The sequence below is a fragment of the Podarcis bocagei genome (genome assembly GCF_964188305.1).
Source record: "Podarcis bocagei genome assembly, chromosome: 2".
Taxonomy (NCBI): Eukaryota; Metazoa; Chordata; class Lepidosauria; order Squamata; family Lacertidae; genus Podarcis; species Podarcis bocagei.
Window position 1 is genome coordinate 24,558,623 of NC_138126.1, and position 22,713 is coordinate 24,581,335.

The following is a 22,713-nucleotide window of genomic DNA, read 5'->3' on the forward strand; positions in this document are numbered from 1 at the left end:
CCCCTTCCACTTCCTAGCTATAATAACTCGTGCAGCTGTCAATAAATTAGTGAGCAATTCCTTCATAGCCTGAGAATACAGTGGTACCTTAGGTTAAGTACTTAATTCGTTCCGGAGGTCCGTTCTTAACCTGAAACTGTTCTTAACCTGAAGCACCACTCTAGCTAATGGGGCCTCCTGCTGCCGCCGCGCTGCCAGAGCACGATTTCTGTTCTTATCCTGAATTAAAGTTCGTAACCTGAAGCACTATTTCTGGGTTAGCGGAGTCTGTAACCTGAAGCGTATGTAACCTGAAGCGTCTGTAACCCGAGGTACCACTGTCTAGGAAAGCTTCTAATGTTTTATGGTGTTTTTTATATTTTGCTGGAAGTGGCTGGGGCAACCCAGTCAGATGGGTGGCTAATTATAAGAATAATCCCTAACCGTTAGGCATGATGGCTGGGGCTGATGGGAGTTCAGCAACACTTGAGGAGCCACAAGTTCCTTGTGCCAACTACATATCCTTTGCCTCAGCTCCTGTTTTGAATTCCTCTGAAAGCGGGGCAGTCTGCCAGAGATTGGGCTTCGGGAGGAAAACGTGAGTGTCTGCAGCAGGGGAAGCAGCGCTTTGTGAAAATACAGCCTGCTGAATTAGCTGTTGGTAGCAGACCTGCTCTGAATTTAATCAGATGTGTTCTGACCCACGGAAGCTTAAGCCACAATATACCATATTTTTCGCTCCATAAGGCGCACCGGAACATAAGGCCCATAAGTTTTTAGAGGGGGAAATCAAGAAAAAAAATATGATTTTCCCTCTCCCTCCCAGAGCTTCTCGAGGCTGCCGGGAAAGCCTGGGTTCCCCCCCCCCCAAGCCCCAAAGAGCAAAGAAGCTTCTGCCATAGCCACGCGCAACCTCTCCGACCGGAAGAGGCTGCGCGCGGCTAAAGAAGCCCCACCTCCCGCAAAAGCCCACAGGAGCCGTGCACCCTTTAAGGAGCGTGTGGCTCCTGCGGGCTCTTCTACGAGGAGGAAGAAGCGACTTGACTGGCCGCGTCAGTCCCTTCTCCCTCCTGGGGAAAAGCCCGCAAGAGCCTCGCAGAGCTTGTGTGCAGCTCTTGGGGGCTTTTCCTGCCTGCCTCCCCCCTGCATTCGCTCCATAAGACGCACACAAATTTCTCCTTTTTAGGAGGGAAAAGGTGCATCTTATGGAGCGAAAAATACGGTATTTGTTAAACCTGCAGTGTGCAGAGTTGAACGGTAGAGTTGCAAGGGACCACGAGGATCATCTGGTTGAAGGCCCCTGCAACGCAGGAATCTTTTGCCCAACATGGGACTCGAACTCACAACCCTGAGGTTAAGAGTCTCATGCTCTACTGACTGAGCTACAGGAGACTGTCCTTCTGGAAGCTCTTGCGCAATGGAGAAACCAGAGGAGCTTTGCAGCATAGGGATAACAAATAGGCAGATATGCAGTGGGGGAAGGACTGGGCGGTGGAGCATGTGCTTTTGTGTACAGAAGGCCCTAGGTTCAATATTCAGCAATTATAGAGACACTCTGGGGAGCCTCTGCCAGCCAGTGTAGGTAGAACAATTGTCTGACTCACCACAAGAGGCCTTCACTCAGACCAGGAAACTCGTGAGGCCTGTTGAGGAAAAGTTGGAAGGGATGCCTGCTTGGCGAGGAGCCACTTCGTTCTCTTCCCACCCACAAAAGTCCAAAAACGGTATCCTTCTGTTGTTGTCTTCCTCTGGCCCTGACTGGCTGCCTCTTCTCTCCCCCCCTCCAGGCTCAAATACCAGCCTTCACCCCATGGCCTTCTGCGGCCACCCCAGACGCAGCAGTGTCCCCTTCGTCTCCTCCGACCACGGCCACCGAACCTGCCGTTCTCCCGGCCACGCCTGCGGCCACCTCCACTCCCAGTCCCACCACCATACCTGCCGTCCCTCTCACCACCCTGCTGGCAACTCCTGCCACAACCCCTCTGCCGCCGGAAACCCCCAGCCCCACCCATGCGCCAGCCCCGACCACGGATGGCCTCACTTCGCTGGGGACGGACGCTCTGACACAGCCTCCGACCGACGTGCCTGCCACGGCCAGCCCTACCTCCGAGGCTGTCTCCAGCGCCCAGCCGGAAACGGAGGGCTCCGTGACGCACTCTACCTCTGAACCTGTCCTTGGCCCTGAAGACTGGTCCACGTCCCCTCCTGCCACTGTGGCTGATGGCACCCTGTGGCCTCATGTGGAGGCCCAGACGCCTTCCCCCGATGCCGAAAACTCGACATCGGCTCCATCGGCTGCCCCTGAGGCCCTCACCTCTCCCGTTCCAACCTCCCTCACCCCCAACCAGACAGGAAGCGCCCCCAACTCTTCGGCTGACTTGCGTCCAGAAGATCTGGAGACGGAGCTCGCGACTTCTGAGGCGCCGCCTGCTACGGGCTTTCCCGACTGGCCTCCGGGGGACAGCTCTGAACTCGAGGACAGTGTGGAATGGGTAGATTCTCTGCCGCCCGAGAACGACACGTCCTCCTTCTCCGCCTCCATCCTCCTCTCGGGCGACGGGGACTCCTCAGAGAGCGACGTCTCTGATATCCCCAGAATCCTCAACCCGGGCCTGGACTACCAGTACGACGCGCCTGGGTTTCTCTTGGTGAGTCTCGAGAACCTCAGGCATGAGGACTAGGAACTTGAGAACGGGAACTTTGTGAGGCAGGGAGCAACCTTTTGTTGTTGTTGAGGGGCGTGTTCCCCTGGGGGGTCATCTGCCATGGGCCCCATGTGCAATGGTGGGCAGGCATGGTTGGAGGCAAAACCAAAGGTGCATGAAATTAGGCCAAGGGCTGCGCATGGTCTTAGGGCCACAGGTTGCCCAATCCTGACTTAGAAGTATGCTGTGTTCAGACTATTTTTATTGCGGCCTTCACCAGCCTGTGGCCCTCCCCTGTTGGCTGATGGGAGCACTTGGAGGCCCCCACGTTGGTGAAGGATTATTTAAGGCCTGACAGACCCAACTGCAGTACACATCTGCAGCCTGCCATGGAAACATATTGTATTTTTCGCTCCATAAGACGCACCTGACCATAAGACGCACCTAGTTTTTAGAGGGGGGATGCAAGAAAAAAAGTATTCCTTAAAAGGAGCGCTAAGCAGAGCCTGTCTGCATCCCGGGCTCTGCTCAGCGCTCCCTTTCACGAGCCGCGTGGAGCGTGTGTGCGGCGCTTGCAGGCTTTTCCCCGAGGACGGAGAAGGGCCGCCCGCCACTGCATTCGCTCCATAAGACGCACACACATTTCCCCTTACTTTTTAGGAGGGAAAAAGTGCGTCTTATAGAGCGAAAAATACGGTGTTATAATGGTTCCCTAATCCACAGCCTTTCAAGCATGGTCGAAAGAGTCGGCCTCCCGTTTCGTAGAGTCATGGAACTGTAAAGTTGGAAGGGACTCAAAGGGTCATCTCCTTGAAGCCCCTTCAATTTTCCAACAGCGCCGTAACATTTCTGATCCGCTGTCTTTCTTTTTCGGGCCGGAGGTTTTTTGGAGCAGCAGCAACAAAGCTGTGCGGGCAAATCTCTTCCTGACTTCTTCCTGCCTCGCTTGTGTCTTTTCAGAACGAGGAGCTGAGCCAGGGACCGGAAGCCTGTCCCTGTGTGCGGGGCATTCAGGGGTCCTCGCTGATGCCCATCAATGTGCAGAGAAAGATCACACTGATAGGGAGCAACTTCCACCTCTACCAGGTAAACCTAGAGACTGAGCTCAGGCACTCGGGGGGTTGGGGAGGCGGTGCAAAACCCTGCTTATGAAGATGCTTAGCAAAAGCTTTCAAAGGGAAGGATTGTTGTTTCGTTGCTTTTCTTATAACTATTGTGCTTTTTTGTTGTGTTTTTAATCTTGCGAACTGCCCTGAGATCTTTTGATAAAGGGTGGTATATAAATCCTATTATTATTATTATTATTATTATTATTATTAATATTATTATTATTATTATTATTATTATTATACCACTATCTACCCACAGGTGGTATTATTATTATTATTATTATTATTATTATTATTATTATTATTATATTAATAATAGGAAACAAAAAACAATGTGTAACAGAAAAAGAAGCAGAAAATTGGTTTAAAAGTGTGTGAAAGAAAGTAATAGAAGTGGAAAGAAATTGCAAATGAGTAGATTGGAAGTTCAACACAAGGGTGGGGTGAGGGGTAAGGGATGGTGGTGGGAAAAAGAAATATATGTGGGATTAAGTGTGGGTATGTATGAACATTTTTAAGGATTGTATGAATTGTATGTTTGTATATTCGTAACGCCTGGCGTGCTCTGGTCCATGGTGTCACGAAGAGTCGGCTCAGTATTGCCAACACTGACTGGCAGCAGCTCTCTAGGGTTTCCGGCAGCAGACACACACACAGGCTTACCTGGAGATTCCAGGAACTGAACTTGGGACCTTCTGTGTGCAAAATATCATTTATTTAATTAATTAAATTATATACCACCCTATACCCGGGGGGTATTTCCTCTGCCACTGATCTGTCCTTAAGAGCTGATCCAATGCTGGCACTGATTTTTAACCCTTGGATCCAAGATAGAGACGCAATGGCGGCAAATCTCTCTTGTTAAATGCAGCTGTGAGCTGCTGCCTGGAGGAATATTTGATAGGTTCCGTCATCTAGAGAGACATGGCCCCGCCTGCTTTTGGCTTTGGCCCCACCCACTCCTGGCATGCAGACTCCCTCCCCCAACAAATTATCCTCAGCAATAATAAAAGGAGCCCACCTGTGTCCTGAACACCTGTGTGGATGAACAGGAACAGCCCATCCCATTAAAAGATGCTAGAAGTGGGCCGAGGAGTTCGCGATCTGCGAATGCCTCTCTCCCAGAAGCTGCTTGACTCTGCCACAGGACCGAGCGTAGAGACACTGACATGGGATATAGTTAGCTGGAGAGAAACCTCTCCCATGGTCCCTTATTGCTGGGTGTTTGATCATTTCGCTCATGTGGCATTGTAATTCTACGTCCCAGATACGCTGGTGAATTGTAGTCCTAGCTTTCTCGAAGCCTGTCGCTATCAGGGTCTGTAGTGGGATCCCCAAGCCTTTGAGCTTTTCCAGCAGTGTAGCTTTCCATTTAGATTGGTAGTTATCTAATAGGGTTAAAGGTGCCAGCCCAACCGGGAAGAAAATAAGCTTTAGCAAATAATGAATCTTCAATATCCATATCCGAGTACTGATAGGAATTTGCCCAACCTCCAAACGGACTGCTATGTTGGATACGCAAGAGGGTATCCCCAGCAGGCAGCGGAAAAACTTAGTTTGGAATGCCTCTAGGAGAGTAAGGTTTTTAAAGCTGCAGATCTGGGATCCATATAACAATTGTGATAGTATTTTGGCAGCAAAGACCTGGGAGGCTGCCGGTATGTATACGTTTGACTTTTATTACACCTGTTTTGCAAAAGTCCAGGAAAGAATCGGAACTCCATAGTTTAAAACTACTGCTAGAGGGTAAGAATCCCAAGACTACATTAAATGTAGCCAAATTCTGTGTGTCTGCAATCAATCGCAGGAAGCAAGTGGTATCCCATAATGACCAAACCCCCAAATGTTAACTACAGGGAGCACGCTAATAATTAATTTTAATTTTTATATTTAAATCCTTGTTATACTCATATTGTCCTTTGTATTTCTGATATTTTTATGATCTGTGATATTGTGTGTGTTGATGCTGGTCTGTGACCGTATTAATAAATTCATTCACTGACATGGGGAATTAGCCAAAATGATGAAAGTGAACAGGGGGCACTCACAATGTTGTATGGAACTTAGCACCGCAGCGAGGGTTCGTAGGATTCAGCCCCTGTGCTTCTTCCATCTTTTAAAAGGATAATCTATGGGAATACGAATGTGTGTTGGTCCTGGAAGGGAAGACCTTGAGTGTGGAGGCGTATATCGTACAGGACGAAACCAATCCATCCCTTTGCTACATCACATGCCAGCTGCACCAGGTAAGGCCTTCACGGAAGAGGAGCCTGTGCTCGAGTTTCCGCGAGTGCTGACCTCAGAATCTTCAAAAAGGGGAGTAGTTACTGTATTTTTCGCTCCATTGGACGCAGTTTTCCCCCTCCAAAAATTGAAGGGAAATGTGTGTGCGTCCTATAGAGCGAATGCAGGCTTTTGCCATAGCCGCGCGCAACCCCTCTGGCAGGGAGAAGCTGCACAGGGCTATGGCTTCTTTAGCTCCACGCAGCCTCTCCCGGCAGGGAGGGATTGCGCGGGGCTAAAGAGGAAGCCAAAACAGCCAGCGCGATCCACCCCGCTCGCTGCCTTGGCTTGTGCCATAGCTGCGCACAACCCCTCCGGCAGAGAGAGGTTGGTGCGCAGCCTGTACGCTGCTCTTTGGGGCGGGGGGGGGGTTATTGATTTCCCCGTCTAAAAACTATGGTCCGGTGCGCCCTATGGTGCGGAAAATACGGTATCACCTCACTTACACATAAAAAAACCAAGAATAAACCCCAAATACCTGCACCTCCCCTCCTCAGAAGGAGGATGGCGAATCCCCTACATAGAACTATACTACATCGCCACATAATCCCATACATTCTAGAAAACGAGACGAAGCAATGTATACACACACACACACACACACACACATATATATATATATATATATATGCTTTCGTAGATTTTCACGGGTACAGGAATGCAGGTTTTGGTGTCTTCGGGTGTCTTCCCGTGTAAGAGTTGGGGTGTCTAGGCGACGTTTCGACGAGGTCTCACTCGTCATCTTCAGGCTGGTGCTTTCGGCTTCTTGTTACTAGAACAGAGCAGGGTCTCAGTGTTTGAGTTCCTATAAATACTGTTGAGGGGGTGTGGTGTATAGCCTCCAACGTTCTGGGCAGAGAGGAAGTTCCCAGGTTAATGTGCCTTTTCTTCTTTTGTTCATTAATTACTTGAGGGATATCTTGAGTGATTACTTGAGTGATATTCTGAGTACCACTTAGGAGGGTCATTAGGTGTGGATTAGTTGCTAAAGCTTTCGTGTCTTGACCTCTTGAGCTTGTGAAAAGTTTTTCTGAGAAGATAGCTGTACTGCACTTAGTTGTGCTCTGGCTTGGCTTCGTGTATAGGGGCGAGCTGTGGTTTTGTGCCCTGTGCCAGCCAGATCTGTGTAGGGATTGCAGGGGGGTGCAGCATCCGGAGGTGCCACTATGGTTTGGCTACTGGATGGTGTCTGTAATTTATCTGTGGAGAGGGTCTGGGTTTGGGTCTGGTGTGGTTGATTGGAGATGGCGTTCTGTGTGCCTCTGGTTCTGGTGTCGGTTTTTGTGGGGAGGGCTAATTTCCAGATGTCTGGCAGGCGGGACGTGTCGTCACGCTTGTTCATGTTGTGAGGGTGTTTCTCTATCTCGATGGCTTCCATGATTATTCTCTTGTGGTGATGTTCCATGTTAAAGAGCAATTTGGAATCTGCAAAATTAATTTCGTGTCCTGTTTCTTTCATGTGTTGGTAAAGAGAGGAAGTTTTTTCTTCTTTTTTTGACGGCATTCTTGTGTTCTGCGATACGTGCATTTATTCGTCTGTTTGTTTGTCCAATGTACGTGGCTGGGCAGACTTTGCAGGGTATTTCATAGACCCCTTGGTTTTCTAACTGGATTTTATCTTTTGGGTTTCTGAGGATATTGGCTATTTTTTGGTTGGTGCAAAAGGCTGTTTTGATATTGTGTTTATGGAGGATTTTGCTAATTTTATCTGTAGTGCCCTTGATATAAGGAAGGAGGGCCATGCCATTGTTTTCTTCTGTGTCTTGGTTTTTGGGGGGTGTTTCTTTTTGGATTAGCTTCGTAACCCTGTTTTGCTGGTATCCGTTGGCGATTAACACATTTGAGAGATTCTGTAACTCAGTTGTCAAGTGGTCTTTGTCAGCCAGGCGTTTGGTTCTGGAGATGAGAGTCTTGGCTACGGAGTTTATTTGTGCAGGGTGGTGGTGTGATTGTGCATGTAAGTAGCGGTTGGTGTGTGTTTTTTTCCGGTAGATAGTGTGTCCTAGGGAGCCATCAGGTTTTTTGTAGATTAGGACGTCAAGGAAGGGAAGTTGGTTGTTGGCTTCTATTTCCATAGTGAATTGTATTTTGGGGTGTAGGCTGTTGAGATGTGTGAGGAAGCTATCTAGTTTTTCCTTCCCGTGTGGCCAAATTACAAAGGTGTCGTCAACATATCTGAGCCAAAGTTTGGGTTTGTGTTCTGACTTGTCTAAAGCATTGGTTTCAAAGTGTTCCATGTACAGATTTGCGATGACCGGTGAGAGGGGTGATCCCATAGGTGCTCCTTCTATCTGTTTGTATCTTTGTCCATTGTGGATGAAGTACAAGAAGCCGAAAGCACCAGCCTGAAGATGACGAGTGAGACCTCGTCGAAACGTCGCCTAGACACCCCAACTCTTACACGGGAAGACACCCGAAGACACCAAAACCTGCATTCCTGTACCCGTGAAAATCTACGAAAGCAAATATCTCACCTCTACGGGGAGGAAACCTTCCAGCTGACAAGAACCTACGAGAAACTAGAAATCCGAAGAGCCACCATCTTATGTGATCTCTTGTTCCTACGCAACTGCCGAGACAACAACTTAATTCCCACATGCTTCCAACTTAAATTCCACTCTAAAACCCCAGCTACCGAAAGGATCCTGAAACGAACTGAACTATCCCTAATCAGAAACGAACTACATAAGAAAAGATACCTACTAAACCAAACCAACAAAGATCTGCTCACTCTTCACCTCAAACTCTGTAACAAAATCCACCCTGCACTCTGGGACAAATGCAAACAACTAGCCGTTTGGAGAGCTGAAACAGAGTCCTCACATAAGACAGACATACACACCAACAAACTCCACAAACTAGAGAAACGCCAGAAGCCCAGCCACCCTCCACAACAACCCATGAAACAAACAGTACATAACATATCAGACAGGATCCTCACCTCAACTGAAACCAAAGTACTCTCCAAAGGTTTCAACTTTGCAGTCGCCCCGAGACGCATCCCCACGGAAAACATCATATGCGGAGTCGAAGCTAGCCTAACCAAAATCAACCCAGATGAAGCCAATAAAATCAGACTTGAAGTCACCATCATCCTCTGCTCCAGCAAACCACCCAGAAGCAATTTACACAAAGAAGAACAGAAAGCACTCACCAACCTGAGGAAAGACAACAACATAATCATTCTCCCAGCAGACAAAGGTAATGCCACTGTTGTGATGAACACATCGGACTACCAAGCAAAACTATCAAATCTACTCCAAGACCCTACCTACCAACCTATAAAAACAGATCCCACCACCTATCTGGAAAAAACCACCAAATCCAAAATAAAAGCCTCTCCTATCAGTGAAGAAATCCAGCTAAGAATCATCCCCAGAGAAAAATCATCCAGATGCCCCAAACTCTACGGTCTCCCCAAGATACACAAAGAAGGAACACCACTCAGACCAATAGTCAGCTCCATAGGCTCACCTCTACAAAATCTCGCTAAATTTCTCGCTAAGCAACTTCAGCCCTATGCAGAATCTATCGCTTCACACGTTACAAACTCCTTCCAGTTCATAGAAACAATAAAGAAGCAAAACCTACATCCCGATGACCTACTTGTGAGCTTCGATGTTGTATCTCTCTTCACACAAGTGCCCATTAATGAAGCCTTGACAGCCATTCAAAACAAATACAATCCCCCCGAATACATCCTGGACCTGACCAACCACTGCCTAACCAACACGTACTTCATCCACAATGGACAAAGATACAAACAGATAGAAGGAGCACCTATGGGATCACCCCTCTCACCGGTCATCGCAAATCTGTACATGGAACACTTTGAAACCAATGCTTTAGACAAGTCAGAACACAAACCCAAACTTTGGCTCAGATATGTTGACGACACCTTCGTAATTTGGCCACACGGGAAGGAAAAACTAGATAGCTTCCTCACACATCTCAACAGCCTACACCCCAAAATACAATTCACTATGGAAATAGAAGCCAACAACCAACTTCCCTTCCTTGACGTCCTAATCTACAAAAAACCTGATGGCTCCCTAGGACACACTATCTACCGGAAAAAAACACACACCAACCGCTACTTACATGCACAATCACACCACCACCCTGCACAAATAAACTCCGTAGCCAAGACTCTCATCTCCAGAACCAAACGCCTGGCTGACAAAGACCACTTGACAACTGAGTTACAGAATCTCTCAAATGTGTTAATCGCCAACGGATACCAGCAAAACAGGGTTACGAAGCTAATCCAAAAAGAAACACCCCCCAAAAACCAAGACACAGAAGAAAACAATGGCATGGCCCTCCTTCCTTATATCAAGGGCACTACAGATAAAATTAGCAAAATCCTCCATAAACACAATATCAAAACAGCCTTTTGCACCAACCAAAAAATAGCCAATATCCTCAGAAACCCAAAAGATAAAATCCAGTTAGAAAACCAAGGGGTCTATGAAATACCCTGCAAAGTCTGCCCAGCCACGTACATTGGACAAACAAACAGACGAATAAATGCACGTATCGCAGAACACAAGAATGCCGTCAAAAAAGAAGAAAAAACTTCCTCTCTTTACCAACACATGAAAGAAACAGGACACGAAATTAATTTTGCAGATTCCAAATTGCTCTTTAACATGGAACATCACCACAAGAGAATAATCATGGAAGCCATCGAGATAGAGAAACACCCTCACAACATGAACAAGCGTGACGACACGTCCCGCCTGCCAGACATCTGGAAATTAGCCCTCCCCACAAAAACCGACACCAGAACCAGAGGCACACAGAATGCCATCTCCAATCAACCACACCAGACCCAAACCCAGACCCTCTCCACAGATAAATTACAGACACCATCCAGTAGCCAAACCATAGTGGCACCTCCGGATGCTGCACCCCCCTGCAATCCCTACACAGATCTGGCTGGCACAGGGCACAAAACCACAGCTCGCCCCTATACACGAAGCCAAGCCAGAGCACAACTAAGTGCAGTACAGCTATCTTCTCAGAAAAACTTTTCACAAGCTCAAGAGGTCAAGACACGAAAGCTTTAGCAACTAATCCACACCTAATGACCCTCCTAAGTGGTACTCAGAATATCACTCAAGTAATCACTCAAGATATCCCTCAAGTAATTAATGAACAAAAGAAGAAAAGGCACATTAACCTGGGAACTTCCTCTCTGCCCAGAACGTTGGAGGCTATACACCACACCCCCTCAACAGTATTTATAGGAACTCAAACACTGAGACCCTGCTCTGTTCTAGTAACAAGAAGCCGAAAGCACCAGCCTGAAGATGACGAGTGAGACCTCGTCGAAACGTCGCCTAGACACCCCAACTCTTACACGGGAAGACACCCGAAGACACCAAAACCTGCATATATATATATATATATATATATATATATATATATATATATACACACATATATACATATATATTTGTCCAGTAGCACCTTAGAGACCAACTTAAGTTTGTTCTTGTTCTTGGTATGAGCTTTTGTGTGCATGCACACTTCTTCAGATACGGTGACTCTCCCAGCTCTATGTAATACCGATTTATTTATTTATTTGTTTGCCTTTGGTCTCTCTTTCAGTACAGCTACTCAGCCCCCCAGCTGGAATTCAGTGCCGTGATTTTCGTGCAGCGGAAGAGGCGCCTGCGTGTGGACAGCGTCGATGATCTCCACGGTACAGGAAAAGGGGCACAGGGAGAATTGTGGGGGTTCTGGAGCTGGTGAAAGGGGGAGACAGGGAATCACTGCAACTTTAGGTCAGTCTTCCCCAACCTGGTGCCCGCCAGATGTTTCGAGCTGCAGCTGCAATCATCTCCACCTAGCACAGCAGCCATGGCCGATGGGAGTTGCAGATCCAATTGCATACTGCTCTGCCGTTAGGCAAACTGGGGCAGCCGTCTCAGGTGGCAGAAAGCCCCCCCCCCAGTAGCAGCCCTGTGTAGAAGCAGCGCCGGTATCTCATGCGACCCTCCCCGAAATTGGCACCCATGCCAATAATGCTTCTCCACCAGGGGCTGAGGCTGCAAGGAGCGTGGAGAAGCTGTGCCGGCAGTCAGAGGTAGGGCAGCGGGAGTGGCAGCCAGGACAAGGTGAAACGGGACATGTTTCCCCTGCCCTACAATGCAGTAATCGCAGCTAAAGCATCCCTGGCAGACGGCCACCCATTCTCTGCTTTAAAATCCCCAAGGAAGGAGAGCCCACCACATCCCGAGGGAGTCCATTCCACTTTCAGAAGAGTCTTCCTGGTGTTTAGCCAGAATCTCTTGTCATTTGAATCCATTGATTCCTACCATCTGGGGCGAGCAAAGAGGGAGGGAAGGAATGTGATACCCCTATACCCGGGCCTCTTATGCCCCTTTGTCTGCATTGCCTAATTTCCGCATCCAGAGGACTGTGCTAGCAGGGACTCACCCATACCTCTCTCCCTCCCTCCCTCCCTCCCTCCCTCCCTCTCTCTCTCATTTTCCGCAGTGACCCTGTACAATTGTTCTGTGGGGCACTTGGACTGCAGCCGCTGCCAGACGGCCGATGCCAAGTACGGCTGCGTGTGGTGCAGTGGGGAGCAGCCCAGCTGCCTGTTCCGCGACTCCTGCAAAGAAGATGTGGCGGACACATGCCCGGCTCCCCTGATTCACGCCGTGAGTAACAGTGCGGTTGGGCGGGAGCCAGGCATTCGGCGGAGAAACCCAGGAGGGATCCAGGATGGTCCCAAGTGGCCCGACGAGGGTAGCCAAAGTTGCGATTGAATTGGTGGGCGGCTACTTTCAACATGGCGAATTTGATGTGCGGGAAAGCAGCTGGCATTCTCCGCAGAGGGAGAATGGCATGGATCCCCGCCCGTTTTGTGCAGCCTGGCATTGAGGAGCGTAGGCAGCTGCCTTGTTTCAGTCAAACTCTGTCCCCCCTAGGTGTTATGGACTGGCTGGATGCAGAGGAGAGGTGGGAGGCAACAGCTGGGGAAACCTTAGGAGAGGAAGGCTCTGAGTCCGGGGAATGGTGGTGCGATGATGATGATGAGTGGTCAGAGGGAGAAGAGGGAGCAGACTAGGAGGAGGAGGTGTCAGAAGCTGAAGGGGCGACAGGGTTTAGTGAGCAGGAAGAGGCTGTGGTAGAGAGCAGTCCAGAAGCAGAGGCAGAAGCAGAGGCTGGGGAGGAAAAGGACCAAGAGGCAGAGATGAGTCAGGCTGGTGAAGAAGCCAGGGTCTCCCCGCCTCCTGCTGTGACCAGCTCCCTTCCACCCGGTCTCCCAGAACCCACAGGGGTATGAAGAGGGTGGAGCAGAAACAGACAAGGCACCAGAGTCTCAGATTGCTTGGGAAGGACCTGGGGGAGGAGGTGACTTAAGAGAGCTGTGGGAAGGCAAGGACCTTCTATCCTCGCAACTGCCTCATCAGGGCATGACATAGTGGGAAGAGCTGCTGGGCTCACTAGGCCTGAGGTGTTTAGTTTCTTTGAATAATCCTCATTGACACCTTGCAAGTTATTGCTGACCTGCTTTATAGTGTCCTGGGAATAGTGACTTTTGTGATTCCAACCAATCAGGGATCATGGAGTGAATGAGACGACACTACATAGGGAATCAGATTGGGAGGCATCGCTCTCACTTAGGGCTAACAAAGCTAATTGTGCGTGATGGCGATGCTTCCTTTCAGAGGGGTGATCCCAGCCAATCAGGGATCACATGCCAAATAGAATTTCATCACAATAGCCAGTCAAATTTGGCTACTACCTGATTATGTCACAAGGGGCAAAGGATGCCAAGTTAGAATGGGGGCAGTGTTGGCTGAATTAGCAAGCACTTTTCAAGTCTTGCCTCATTGGTCACCAAAAGAATTGCTGTTTTAGGAAGCTGCGGAAAATGTTCACAAAAGTTCACCCTCCTTTCAACTCAGCCCAATGCACTGTTTTATGAAGGGCGGTGCTAATTCTTGGGTTCAGGAAGCTGAGTCCGGTGTACAAAGCCCATGTGCAAAATATAATTTATGAAGAGCAGCCACATAAGTATTTTTATTTCATTTTTTGCCTGCAGAATGAATGTGGGGCAGGATAAGAGACCTGCTCATGTGGATTTATCAAGAGAAGCATCTCTGAGACCCCGTAATCAGGGAATGGTTTCCCCAGCTCCCTTGTGTGTTTGCAAGGGATTATAGGAGAAGTAACCTTGAAGAGAGGAATCAATACCATTTAAATTTTAAAAGAAGGGCAATCTTTGCAGAGGAAGTAGGTCTTGGAAGATGAACTTCGGCAGAAGCTTAATGAATAGAGGGCAGAGTGGAGGTGAAGGCTCCGGAGAGCAGCGCAGAGACAAAATACGGAGAGCGTGGGAGAGGAAGATGAAAGGCAGAGGCGCCTATGTTGGAGATAAGCTCAAGCCGATAGCAGGAGATGAGAAGAGCAATCTAGGGCAGAGAAGTGGAGAATTTTAAGCATTAAAGTTTGAGTCCTGAAAAGCTGGTGATAGAAATGTTAACATGTGAGCCTGGTATCATTTCCCAAGGTCTTGTTATGCGCCGCACCACCAAAAGAGGTTTAATTAGTGGGAACACAAGGCACGGCCTTTTGGTCTGAAAGCTCCCTAGTTTTAAGATTCCCTTCCCTATGGAGGTTAATTATTTTTTTTAACCTGGCACCCAAAACATCTGCATTCTCCCTGGCTCTTAATTTGACATGGATGGTTTTCACTCTGTCCTTCTCAGGTTTATCCCTTAACTGGGCTGGTTGAAGGGGGTACCAGAATCACCATCACTGGCTCAAACCTTGGTCAGAAGCACCAGGACATTGCTGGGAGAGTCACCGTGGCCGGAATCCCCTGCGAGGTCGATGCTCTGGTGTACGAGATCTCCAGCAGGTAAGTGGCTTTCCCGGGGGTTCACAGGAGGGAGCTGATACTTGGCTCTCCATCATGACCTAGGCAGCAACAGGTGGAAATTTCCATTCTCCCCCCTCTTTAAAAAAAGATAGCAGTGCTTTGGGAAAGAAAATGCTCTCTCTTCAAGCCAGATCCTTCTAATTCCACTGCATTGGCATCGAATGGTAGCTTTGGCACAAGCGGCTTCTTCCAAGGATCAGTCCCAGAGAGGAAAGGCAGGCTAAAAGACTGCAGGACAGGTGTTGGGTGGGAAGGAAACAGGAACTGACAGGTTCAAGGAAGTGTAAGATATATACCGTCAAGAAACCCCAAACCCCACCTTAGGGCAAGCTTTCGGGCAGCCTTCTAATGCTTTCTGGCCAATAAGGGAACAGAAATGCCAAATTACTCTCAGCACTCTTGGTTGGGTTGTTGTAAGTTGCTTCGGGTTGCCTTGGGCAAGATAAAACGACTAAGAAATTCAATTTTTATTATGATTATTGTTAATAAGAGTAATAGTAGTGCTGCCTTGCTCCATGTTAATTGGGCAAGGTTGACACCCAATTATCCTGCGATTCACTCCCCGTTGATTTGCCTGCCTCCTAATCTCCTGTTCCTGAAGTTGCATTTTGGAGAAAGAAATCTGCAAAAAAAAACTTAGCGGAGAAACCTTGATAGTTGACGCTATTAGCTACTAAAGGGACAAAGAGGGAGGGAAGTTTAGCAGGGGTGACCAAACTTTTCTCAAAGAGGGCCAGATTTGATGAAGTGGACATCCGTGAGGGCCGGCCAAAGTTGTTCAGCTTTTTTTAGGTTTCCCCCCCCAATGTTGTTCACCTTTTTTTAGGATTGAAGATGTTTAGCTTTTTTTTAGAGTTTAAATTGTTGAGCATTTTACGATTTTACCCCAATAAATAAACTGCCGGGGGGGGCGAATTAGGCCCCCAAAACGGACTTTGGACATGCCTGGTTTATAGGGTTAACAAAACAACAACAAACAAACCTATGGTCACGTAAAGCATCCTCAATAAACACACGAGACGTAACCAGCTGTGTTCTTAGATAAATAAGGTATACTATTCATTGTATCAAATTTCAACAGAAGTAATTCATGAAGTTCAATAAATGAACAAAGCAGAAGACCCAGTGGATCAGATCATTCTCTAGTCAGTTCATGCATAAGGTCCATCCGTGTAATTGTGTCTATTCCATCTGTCTGTTCATAAAGTCCAAACAATCCACATGAAAGGTTGTTACAGTTCCACAAAATCCTTTCACAGAGTCTAACGGGACTGTAACAACCTTTCATGTCCTTCACAACCTTTAGCCCCATTAGATAAAGTGGTGCTTCAGGTTAAGAACAGTTTCAGGTTAAGTATGGACCTCCAGAACGAATTAAGTGCTTAACCTGAGGTACCACTGTACTTCTGTTGGAATTTGATACACTGGTTTATAGGGTTGGCAGGTGCATCTTATTGAACATTAACAGTGTGGCATGGTTCTGGTCCATTCTGATCTTGACGCAGTGGAGACATCAGCTCTGATCACGCCCATCTGCCATGCAGAGTGCAAGGATTCTGTTCTGTGTTGACTCTGAGCCGTCTCCTAAGCTGGTGTCTGTCTGAGGGGCCCAAGAGGAAAGGGATAATAAAGGAACTTGCCTGAAGTGCTTCCTCTAGACCGAAAATGAGGTTGATGAAAAGCGGTACATAGAATGACGGAACTGGTAGGTGCCCAGAGACAAGTCACTGTGCATCAGGAATGCCACCCCCCCCCAAAAAAAATCCCCATAACCAAACAGCAACCTTGTGCGATCTGTACCACCGTCTGTTAGGTAAAGGTAAAGGGACCCCCTGACCATTAGGTCCAGTCATGACCGACTCTGGGGTTGCGGCGCTCATCTCACTTTATTGGCCGAGGGAGCCGGCTTACAGCTTCCGGGTCATGTGGCCAGCATGAATAAGCCGCTTCTGGCGAACCAGAGCAGCACATGGAAACGACGTTTATCTTCCCGCCGGAGCGGTACCTATTTATCTACTTGCACTTTGACGTGCTTTCGAACTGCTAGGTTGGCAGGAGCAGGGACCGAGCAATGGGAGCTCACCCCGTTGCAGGGATTTGAACCACCGTCCTTCTGATCAGCAAGTCCTAGGCTCTGTGGTTTAACCCACAGCGCCACCCATGTCCCTTACCACCGTCTGTTGGCGCTGCAGAAAAGTGCTTTGCACAGCTCACTCTCTCCCATGCAGCTCATACGAGCGGGCCAAGCCACGTAGGGCGGAGGAAGTGGGGGAAATCATTTGGCGCCGCGACTGTTCAGGCGGGTGATGTCTCCTCCTTGGCCAGGCCGAGAGCTAAAAGTGCCCCCCTCTCATTAACTCAGGTTTAGAGCAGCCCATGTGGTGCACCTTGGTGGGGGATTCTTCTCCATCCTCTCTTCTGCCCTTGTCCTGCAGTATCGTGTGCACCACGGGCGGAAGCGGCGTGGAGAGGTCTGGGCACGTGGTCGTGGAGGTTCCCGGAGGAGGACAGGGAGTTTCTGGACATGTGTTTACTTACCAGGTAAGGGGGCCCCTGTCTCTGGACAGCAACTCCCAGGCTAGAGCTGTCTGGTTGCAAGAACGCACGTGGCCTGCCAGATAAAAAGAGGAAGTCTCTCCTCCCCATAATAGCAAAGGAATATATACCGTATTTTTCTGCCTGTAAGACACCCCCATGTATAAGACGCCTCCTATTTTGGGGGGACTCCGATTTAAGAAAATGGGGGGGGGGGAGATGTATCCGTGTATAAGACGCCCCCAAATTTTTGACATTATTTTTTAGGGGGGAAACCTAGTCTTATACACGGAAAAATCCGGTATGTTGTGATGCCGACATACTGCACGTTTCCCCAGTACCGCTTGCAGGAATCAGGAAACCCACGATGCAGTGAGACATCGTGGTCCTATTCATGCATGCTCCACACATACAGTAAACATGATTAGGGAGAGGGACCCTGCCCTGCTAGCCCTGGTGTCAGCAACACATTGAGTGGGGCATGTAATAATAATGGTGATGGTGATGGTAATGATAATTTATTTATACCCCGCCTGTCAGGGAACTGACATCGGAGCGAGAGGCGAAGGGAAGGCTCTCAGATGATGCTGGCGAAGGACCCAGCAGTAGGGGGAGAAACAGCCCAGTAGAGGGGGAAGCCAATCGGCGCAACACCAGGGATAAAGGGGGGCAGACGGGGGAAGTGGAGAGAGGGCTCCAGGACTCTTCACTGGACATCAGTGAGGAGAGCCCAGGTCCTCCGCTACCCACGCCTTCCCTGCGCAGAAGACTCCCGCGCAGTGAGAGGAGGAGGAGACTGGGTGTCAAACAACTTTTATGCTGGAAGAGGTTCAAGAAACGCCCACTGACGGATTCTGCCAGTGACTGAGGCAGCCACGGGAAGAATGGGCTGCGCAGTCAGAAAGGTTTAACAAGGGAAAATAACCGAGAAAGGCACCAGCTTACGCACGAGTAACTCATATCCACTACACGGCCCATCTGGCTGGGTTTCACCAGCCACTCTGGGCAGCTCCCAACAGAATATTAAAAATACAATAAAACATGCCAGCGGTGGGTGGGGCCAGAAGCAAAAGCGAGTGGATCAGTAAATATTGGTTTACTCATGTGCTCTGTCCAGGCAAGCAAGGGACCATCAAGGGCAGATTTTAGGCAGGCAAGAGACACTCGAGGAGGGTGCAGAGCAAAGGCTGGCTAGGCAGTTGTCTTGGGGGAGAGTCCTGAGTGCGGAGTCCTGGAGGACCACACTAGGCCCATGGCCTGAGGTTCCCCAGGGCTTCTTTTTCCCACCCGTGGCCCTTACAAATGGACAGCTTTGCACCAGCCCCTGAGAACCTGCTGCTCCGTATTTTCCCAGAAATGGTTGCCAGAAAAGTTTTTGTTTCCTGAGCAGCAAGTTGCATAAGCAGCTAAGGAGCTGCAAGCACAGCATATGCCCGAAGTCATCCTTTTTCGGCAGTGTTAAAAAATGCCACTGGTCTGAAGGGGACACAGCCTCATCCAGCCGGGCTCCTCTTCACCTTTCTATAGGAGAAGGCTCTCCGTGGCTGCTAGAAACAATGGCCATGTTCTGCCTCCGCTGTCAGAGGCCTCTGAAAACCCGTTTCTGGGAATCTCTGGTGGGGAGAACTGCTTTTGTGATTGGGTCTTGCTTGCTGGCTTCCCAGAGGCGCCAACAGGACACTGGACAAGATGGGCCATTGGGCCTCCTCCTTGCTCTCTCCTGCGATGTGCAGCCCAAGCCAGGAGTGTTGTTCCCTGCCTCTTGAATTCCTTTGGCTGAATGTTCCTTCTTTCCTTCCTCTCCCTTTTGCTCAGAGCCCAGAGCTGAAATCCATTTACCCAACACGAGGCCCCAAGGCTGGAGGAACCTGCCTCACACTGACGGGATCCAAGCTGCTGACTGGCAACCCCAGCAAAATCAGCATTCTGGTCGGACGCTTCCCCTGCTATATGTAAGAAACGGCGCCAGGCAGCAGGCTGCTGCTCCAACACCCTCCCCCCAGGCTGTTGGCTCAGGGTGGTCATTGATTTGGATTATTGGGACATAGCCCCCGACAAGTTTTTCTAGGTTGTAGGGGCATTGTAAGCCGTGGGTACCCTCTGTCATAAGCCAGAGTTTGCTTTGGGTCAGCATTTTCAGAATAGTTCCAAGGTAGATTTGGGGAACCTGTGGCCTCCTTAGATGTTGGCTTCCATTGGCCATATGGGCTGCTTCTGCTGGGAAATCCAACAGGTTCTGGAAGGCTCAGAAGTTCTCCAGCCCTGTTTTAAGGTAACATTGCCCTCTTAACAAGGAAAAACAGGTGCTCAGGAATGAGGAAGAAAGCTGCAATTTCCCTGTCGTTACTAGCCAGATAGCAACATCTTTCTGGAGAAATAAGGAAGAGGCCTTTCACAAGGTCAGATCACTGGATGCTCTCCTCACCCCCTTTGGGTGGGTCCCGATCATAGCTGTCAACCTACAGATTTGAAAATAAGGGACCAGCAGCCTCGAAAATAAGGGATCAGCAGCCAAAATAAGGGATTTTCAGAGCACAGGTATGTTCGACTTCTGAGCTCCTCTGAGCCAAAGGCAGAAAGCCCAGCCAGCAGCCAAACGAAGCCTTAAGCGGTGGTTCACACAGTGCAGCAACCCAGCAAAGGGGATGCAGCAAGGAAAACCACCGTCACCTCTCCGCTGGGAAGCGCTGAGCAAAGGCGAGTCCCCAGGCAACGCGGCCGATTTGATCTGCACAAGGCATGCAAGCTCCACCCAGTCGTTCTTAGACTCCTTACTGGGTGAGCAACGCAGCCAAGCAACACAGTTGGAGCCTCCCTCCTCCCTGGATGGCAGGGAGGGAGAGGAGCTGCTTCCTTTGAAACCCGGAAAATTTACGGGATATCATCAATCCAGGACAGCAGCGGGACACGGAGCTGGGATAAGGGAGTTTCCCACCAAATAAGGGATGGTTGACAGCTATGGCCCTGATAGTTTGGAGGCCGCTCAGCCTTGGCAAAACAACAACAACAACAACTAGCAAGGGACTACAACTTCCATCATCCCCAACCACAGCTTAGCCCGATGCTGTCAGGAACAATGGCAGTTGTAGTCCAACAGTTCCTGGGAACCCAAGGCTGAAGGGCACTAGTTTAGAACAGATTTTCTAGGCGAGTGGCTGAATATATTTATACGATATTTAAATTGAAACCAGCCCCTTTTCTCTTTCTCTCTCTCGCCCCCACAAGTCATTCTGAAGTACAAGAGAAGGAGCTTCAGTGCCTCACTAGTGCCAGTAACACATCTGTGGAACTCAACGTCACAATCAAGTACGGCGATCAGGAACGGAGTTTGGAGCACCCCCGCTTCAAATACACCCTGGACCCCAACATCACGTATGCAGAACCAGCCAAGAGTTTCCAGAGGTAAATGACTTCTCCGTCCCCACCAAGACAAGTTTGTAAGGCGATTTTTTAAATTTTAATTTTTTAAAAAAATTATTGAGACTTTGACTGCTTGGTTTCTCGCTCTACCTACCTGGAATGGTCCTCCATCACTCCGGTATTATCAGACCACCCTTCCTACCCCCACATTGTGGGAGCGGGGAGGAGGAAGAGGAAAATGAGACAAACAAATGCAAAAACAGTTGAATCAATGCCATCACAGTTTAAAAGACCAGCAAGCTTGGGAATTTGTTTGCCTCTAAGGCAGTGGTTCTCAAAGGGTGTGGTGTGCCACAGGCAGAAGAGGGAGGCAAGATTCAAGGGTGATCAATATTATATTTTGGGAATGATTTGTGTTCTTATGTAGTTGCGTTATTTTATACTTCCTGGATGCCCCGTGATCATATTATAAATCACATTATAAATCAAACATGGCTAGGAGTCGTTTCTTTTTGTTTTCCAATGTATTTCTTACCAATGCACATATTCAGAGCAAATTCTTATTCTGAAAGTTTGGCCCAGAGAAAAAAGTTTGAGAACCACTGAGCTTATTGGGCTTGCTGATCGGAAGGTTGGCGGTTCAAATACACGCAATGGGGGTGAGCTCCCGTTGCTCTGTCCCAGCTCCTGCCAACCTAGCAGTTCGAAAGCACACCAGTGCAAGTAGATAAATAGGTACTGCTGTGGTGGGGGAAGGTAAAAGGCCTTTCCGTGTGCTCTGGTTTCCCGTCACGGTGTCCCATTGCACTAGAAGCGGTTTAGTCCTGCCGGCCACATGACTTGGAAAGCTGTCTGTGGACAAACACCGGAAAGCAAGATGAGTGCCGCAACCTCATAGCTGCCTTTGACTGGACTTAACCGTCCAGGGGTCCTTTACCTTTTACCTTACAAGGCCTGTCAGCTTCCCAAAGTTGCCTGACAGCACACTGTGTTCAGGAAAGCGATTGGCTGCAGGAAGCTGGTGGGTTTGGAGAGAGAGGTAAGACCAATGGGCCATACAGCTCAGTATTGCCTACTCTGGCCAGCAGTGGCTCTCCAGCTTTTCAGGCAAGAATCTTCCTTTGCCCTACCTGGAGATGCCAGATGTTGAAACTGGGACCTTCTGAATGAAAAGCAGGGGCTTTTCCACTGAGCCACAGCATTTGCCTCAAAGGGCAAATCCTGAAGCTGCAGGCCCTCAGATCTGCACTGGTTGTAGTCACTAACATGTGTGTTTGTGTATTTCAGTGGTGGTAGAGAGATCCGAGTTCGTGGACACAACCTCGATGTCGTGCAGTGGCCCAAAATCCGCGTCACGGTTTCTCCGCTGGAGCGCCGGCGCCGGGGCTTGGGCAGGTGGCGCAGGATTATTCCGGATACAGAATGCCCTGAGAATGCCCTCTGCAGCGTCCAGCAAGTAGGTTTACCAGTGCAATGCTCGGCAGTGTGTTTTTCTGTTCAAAGCTACCGGTGTGAGGGATCTGCGGCTGCCTCAGGTTGCAAATTAAAGGGTAGTGAAAACAGGTCCATTTAGTATTATTGCAATACAGTTCTCATTTCAGGCCCTAGTGGTGTTTTGGATTTCCCCCTTTTTAATGCCAAAGCGTTTTGGGGACAGGCCTTATTCATTTCCTTTGGATTCTGCCCTTCTTCTAAGGACCTCGGGGTGGTGAACATGTTTTCTTTTTTTCAAATAATATTTATTATTTTCAGTAGATAAACATAGTAAAAAGAGAAAAGATTAACAATAATAAAGACAAACAAAAAATAAGAGAAAAAGATAAAAAAGAAAAAAGATACATACAACGTATTTCCACTTAATTAATTAAAATTAAGTACCATCCATCTTCATAAACAT

General features: G+C 48.8%; 1 protein-coding gene across 1 annotated transcript in view; it reads left to right on the forward strand.

Moving 5' to 3' along the window:
- The window catches only part of PLXNB1 (plexin B1), a 144,284-nt gene that overhangs the window by 88,789 nt on the left and 32,782 nt on the right, over positions 1 to 22,713 (forward strand). The window contains exons 12-21 of the mRNA XM_081183746.1: positions 1,767 to 2,627; positions 3,585 to 3,710; positions 5,857 to 5,979; positions 11,633 to 11,726; positions 12,524 to 12,690; positions 14,749 to 14,900; positions 17,357 to 17,462; positions 19,272 to 19,408; positions 20,682 to 20,858; positions 22,104 to 22,272. Coding sequence (XP_081039872.1) covers positions 1,767 to 2,627; positions 3,585 to 3,710; positions 5,857 to 5,979; positions 11,633 to 11,726; positions 12,524 to 12,690; positions 14,749 to 14,900; positions 17,357 to 17,462; positions 19,272 to 19,408; positions 20,682 to 20,858; positions 22,104 to 22,272 — 2,112 coding nt within the window. The remainder of the gene's footprint in view (positions 1 to 1,766; positions 2,628 to 3,584; positions 3,711 to 5,856; positions 5,980 to 11,632; positions 11,727 to 12,523; positions 12,691 to 14,748; positions 14,901 to 17,356; positions 17,463 to 19,271; positions 19,409 to 20,681; positions 20,859 to 22,103; positions 22,273 to 22,713) is intronic.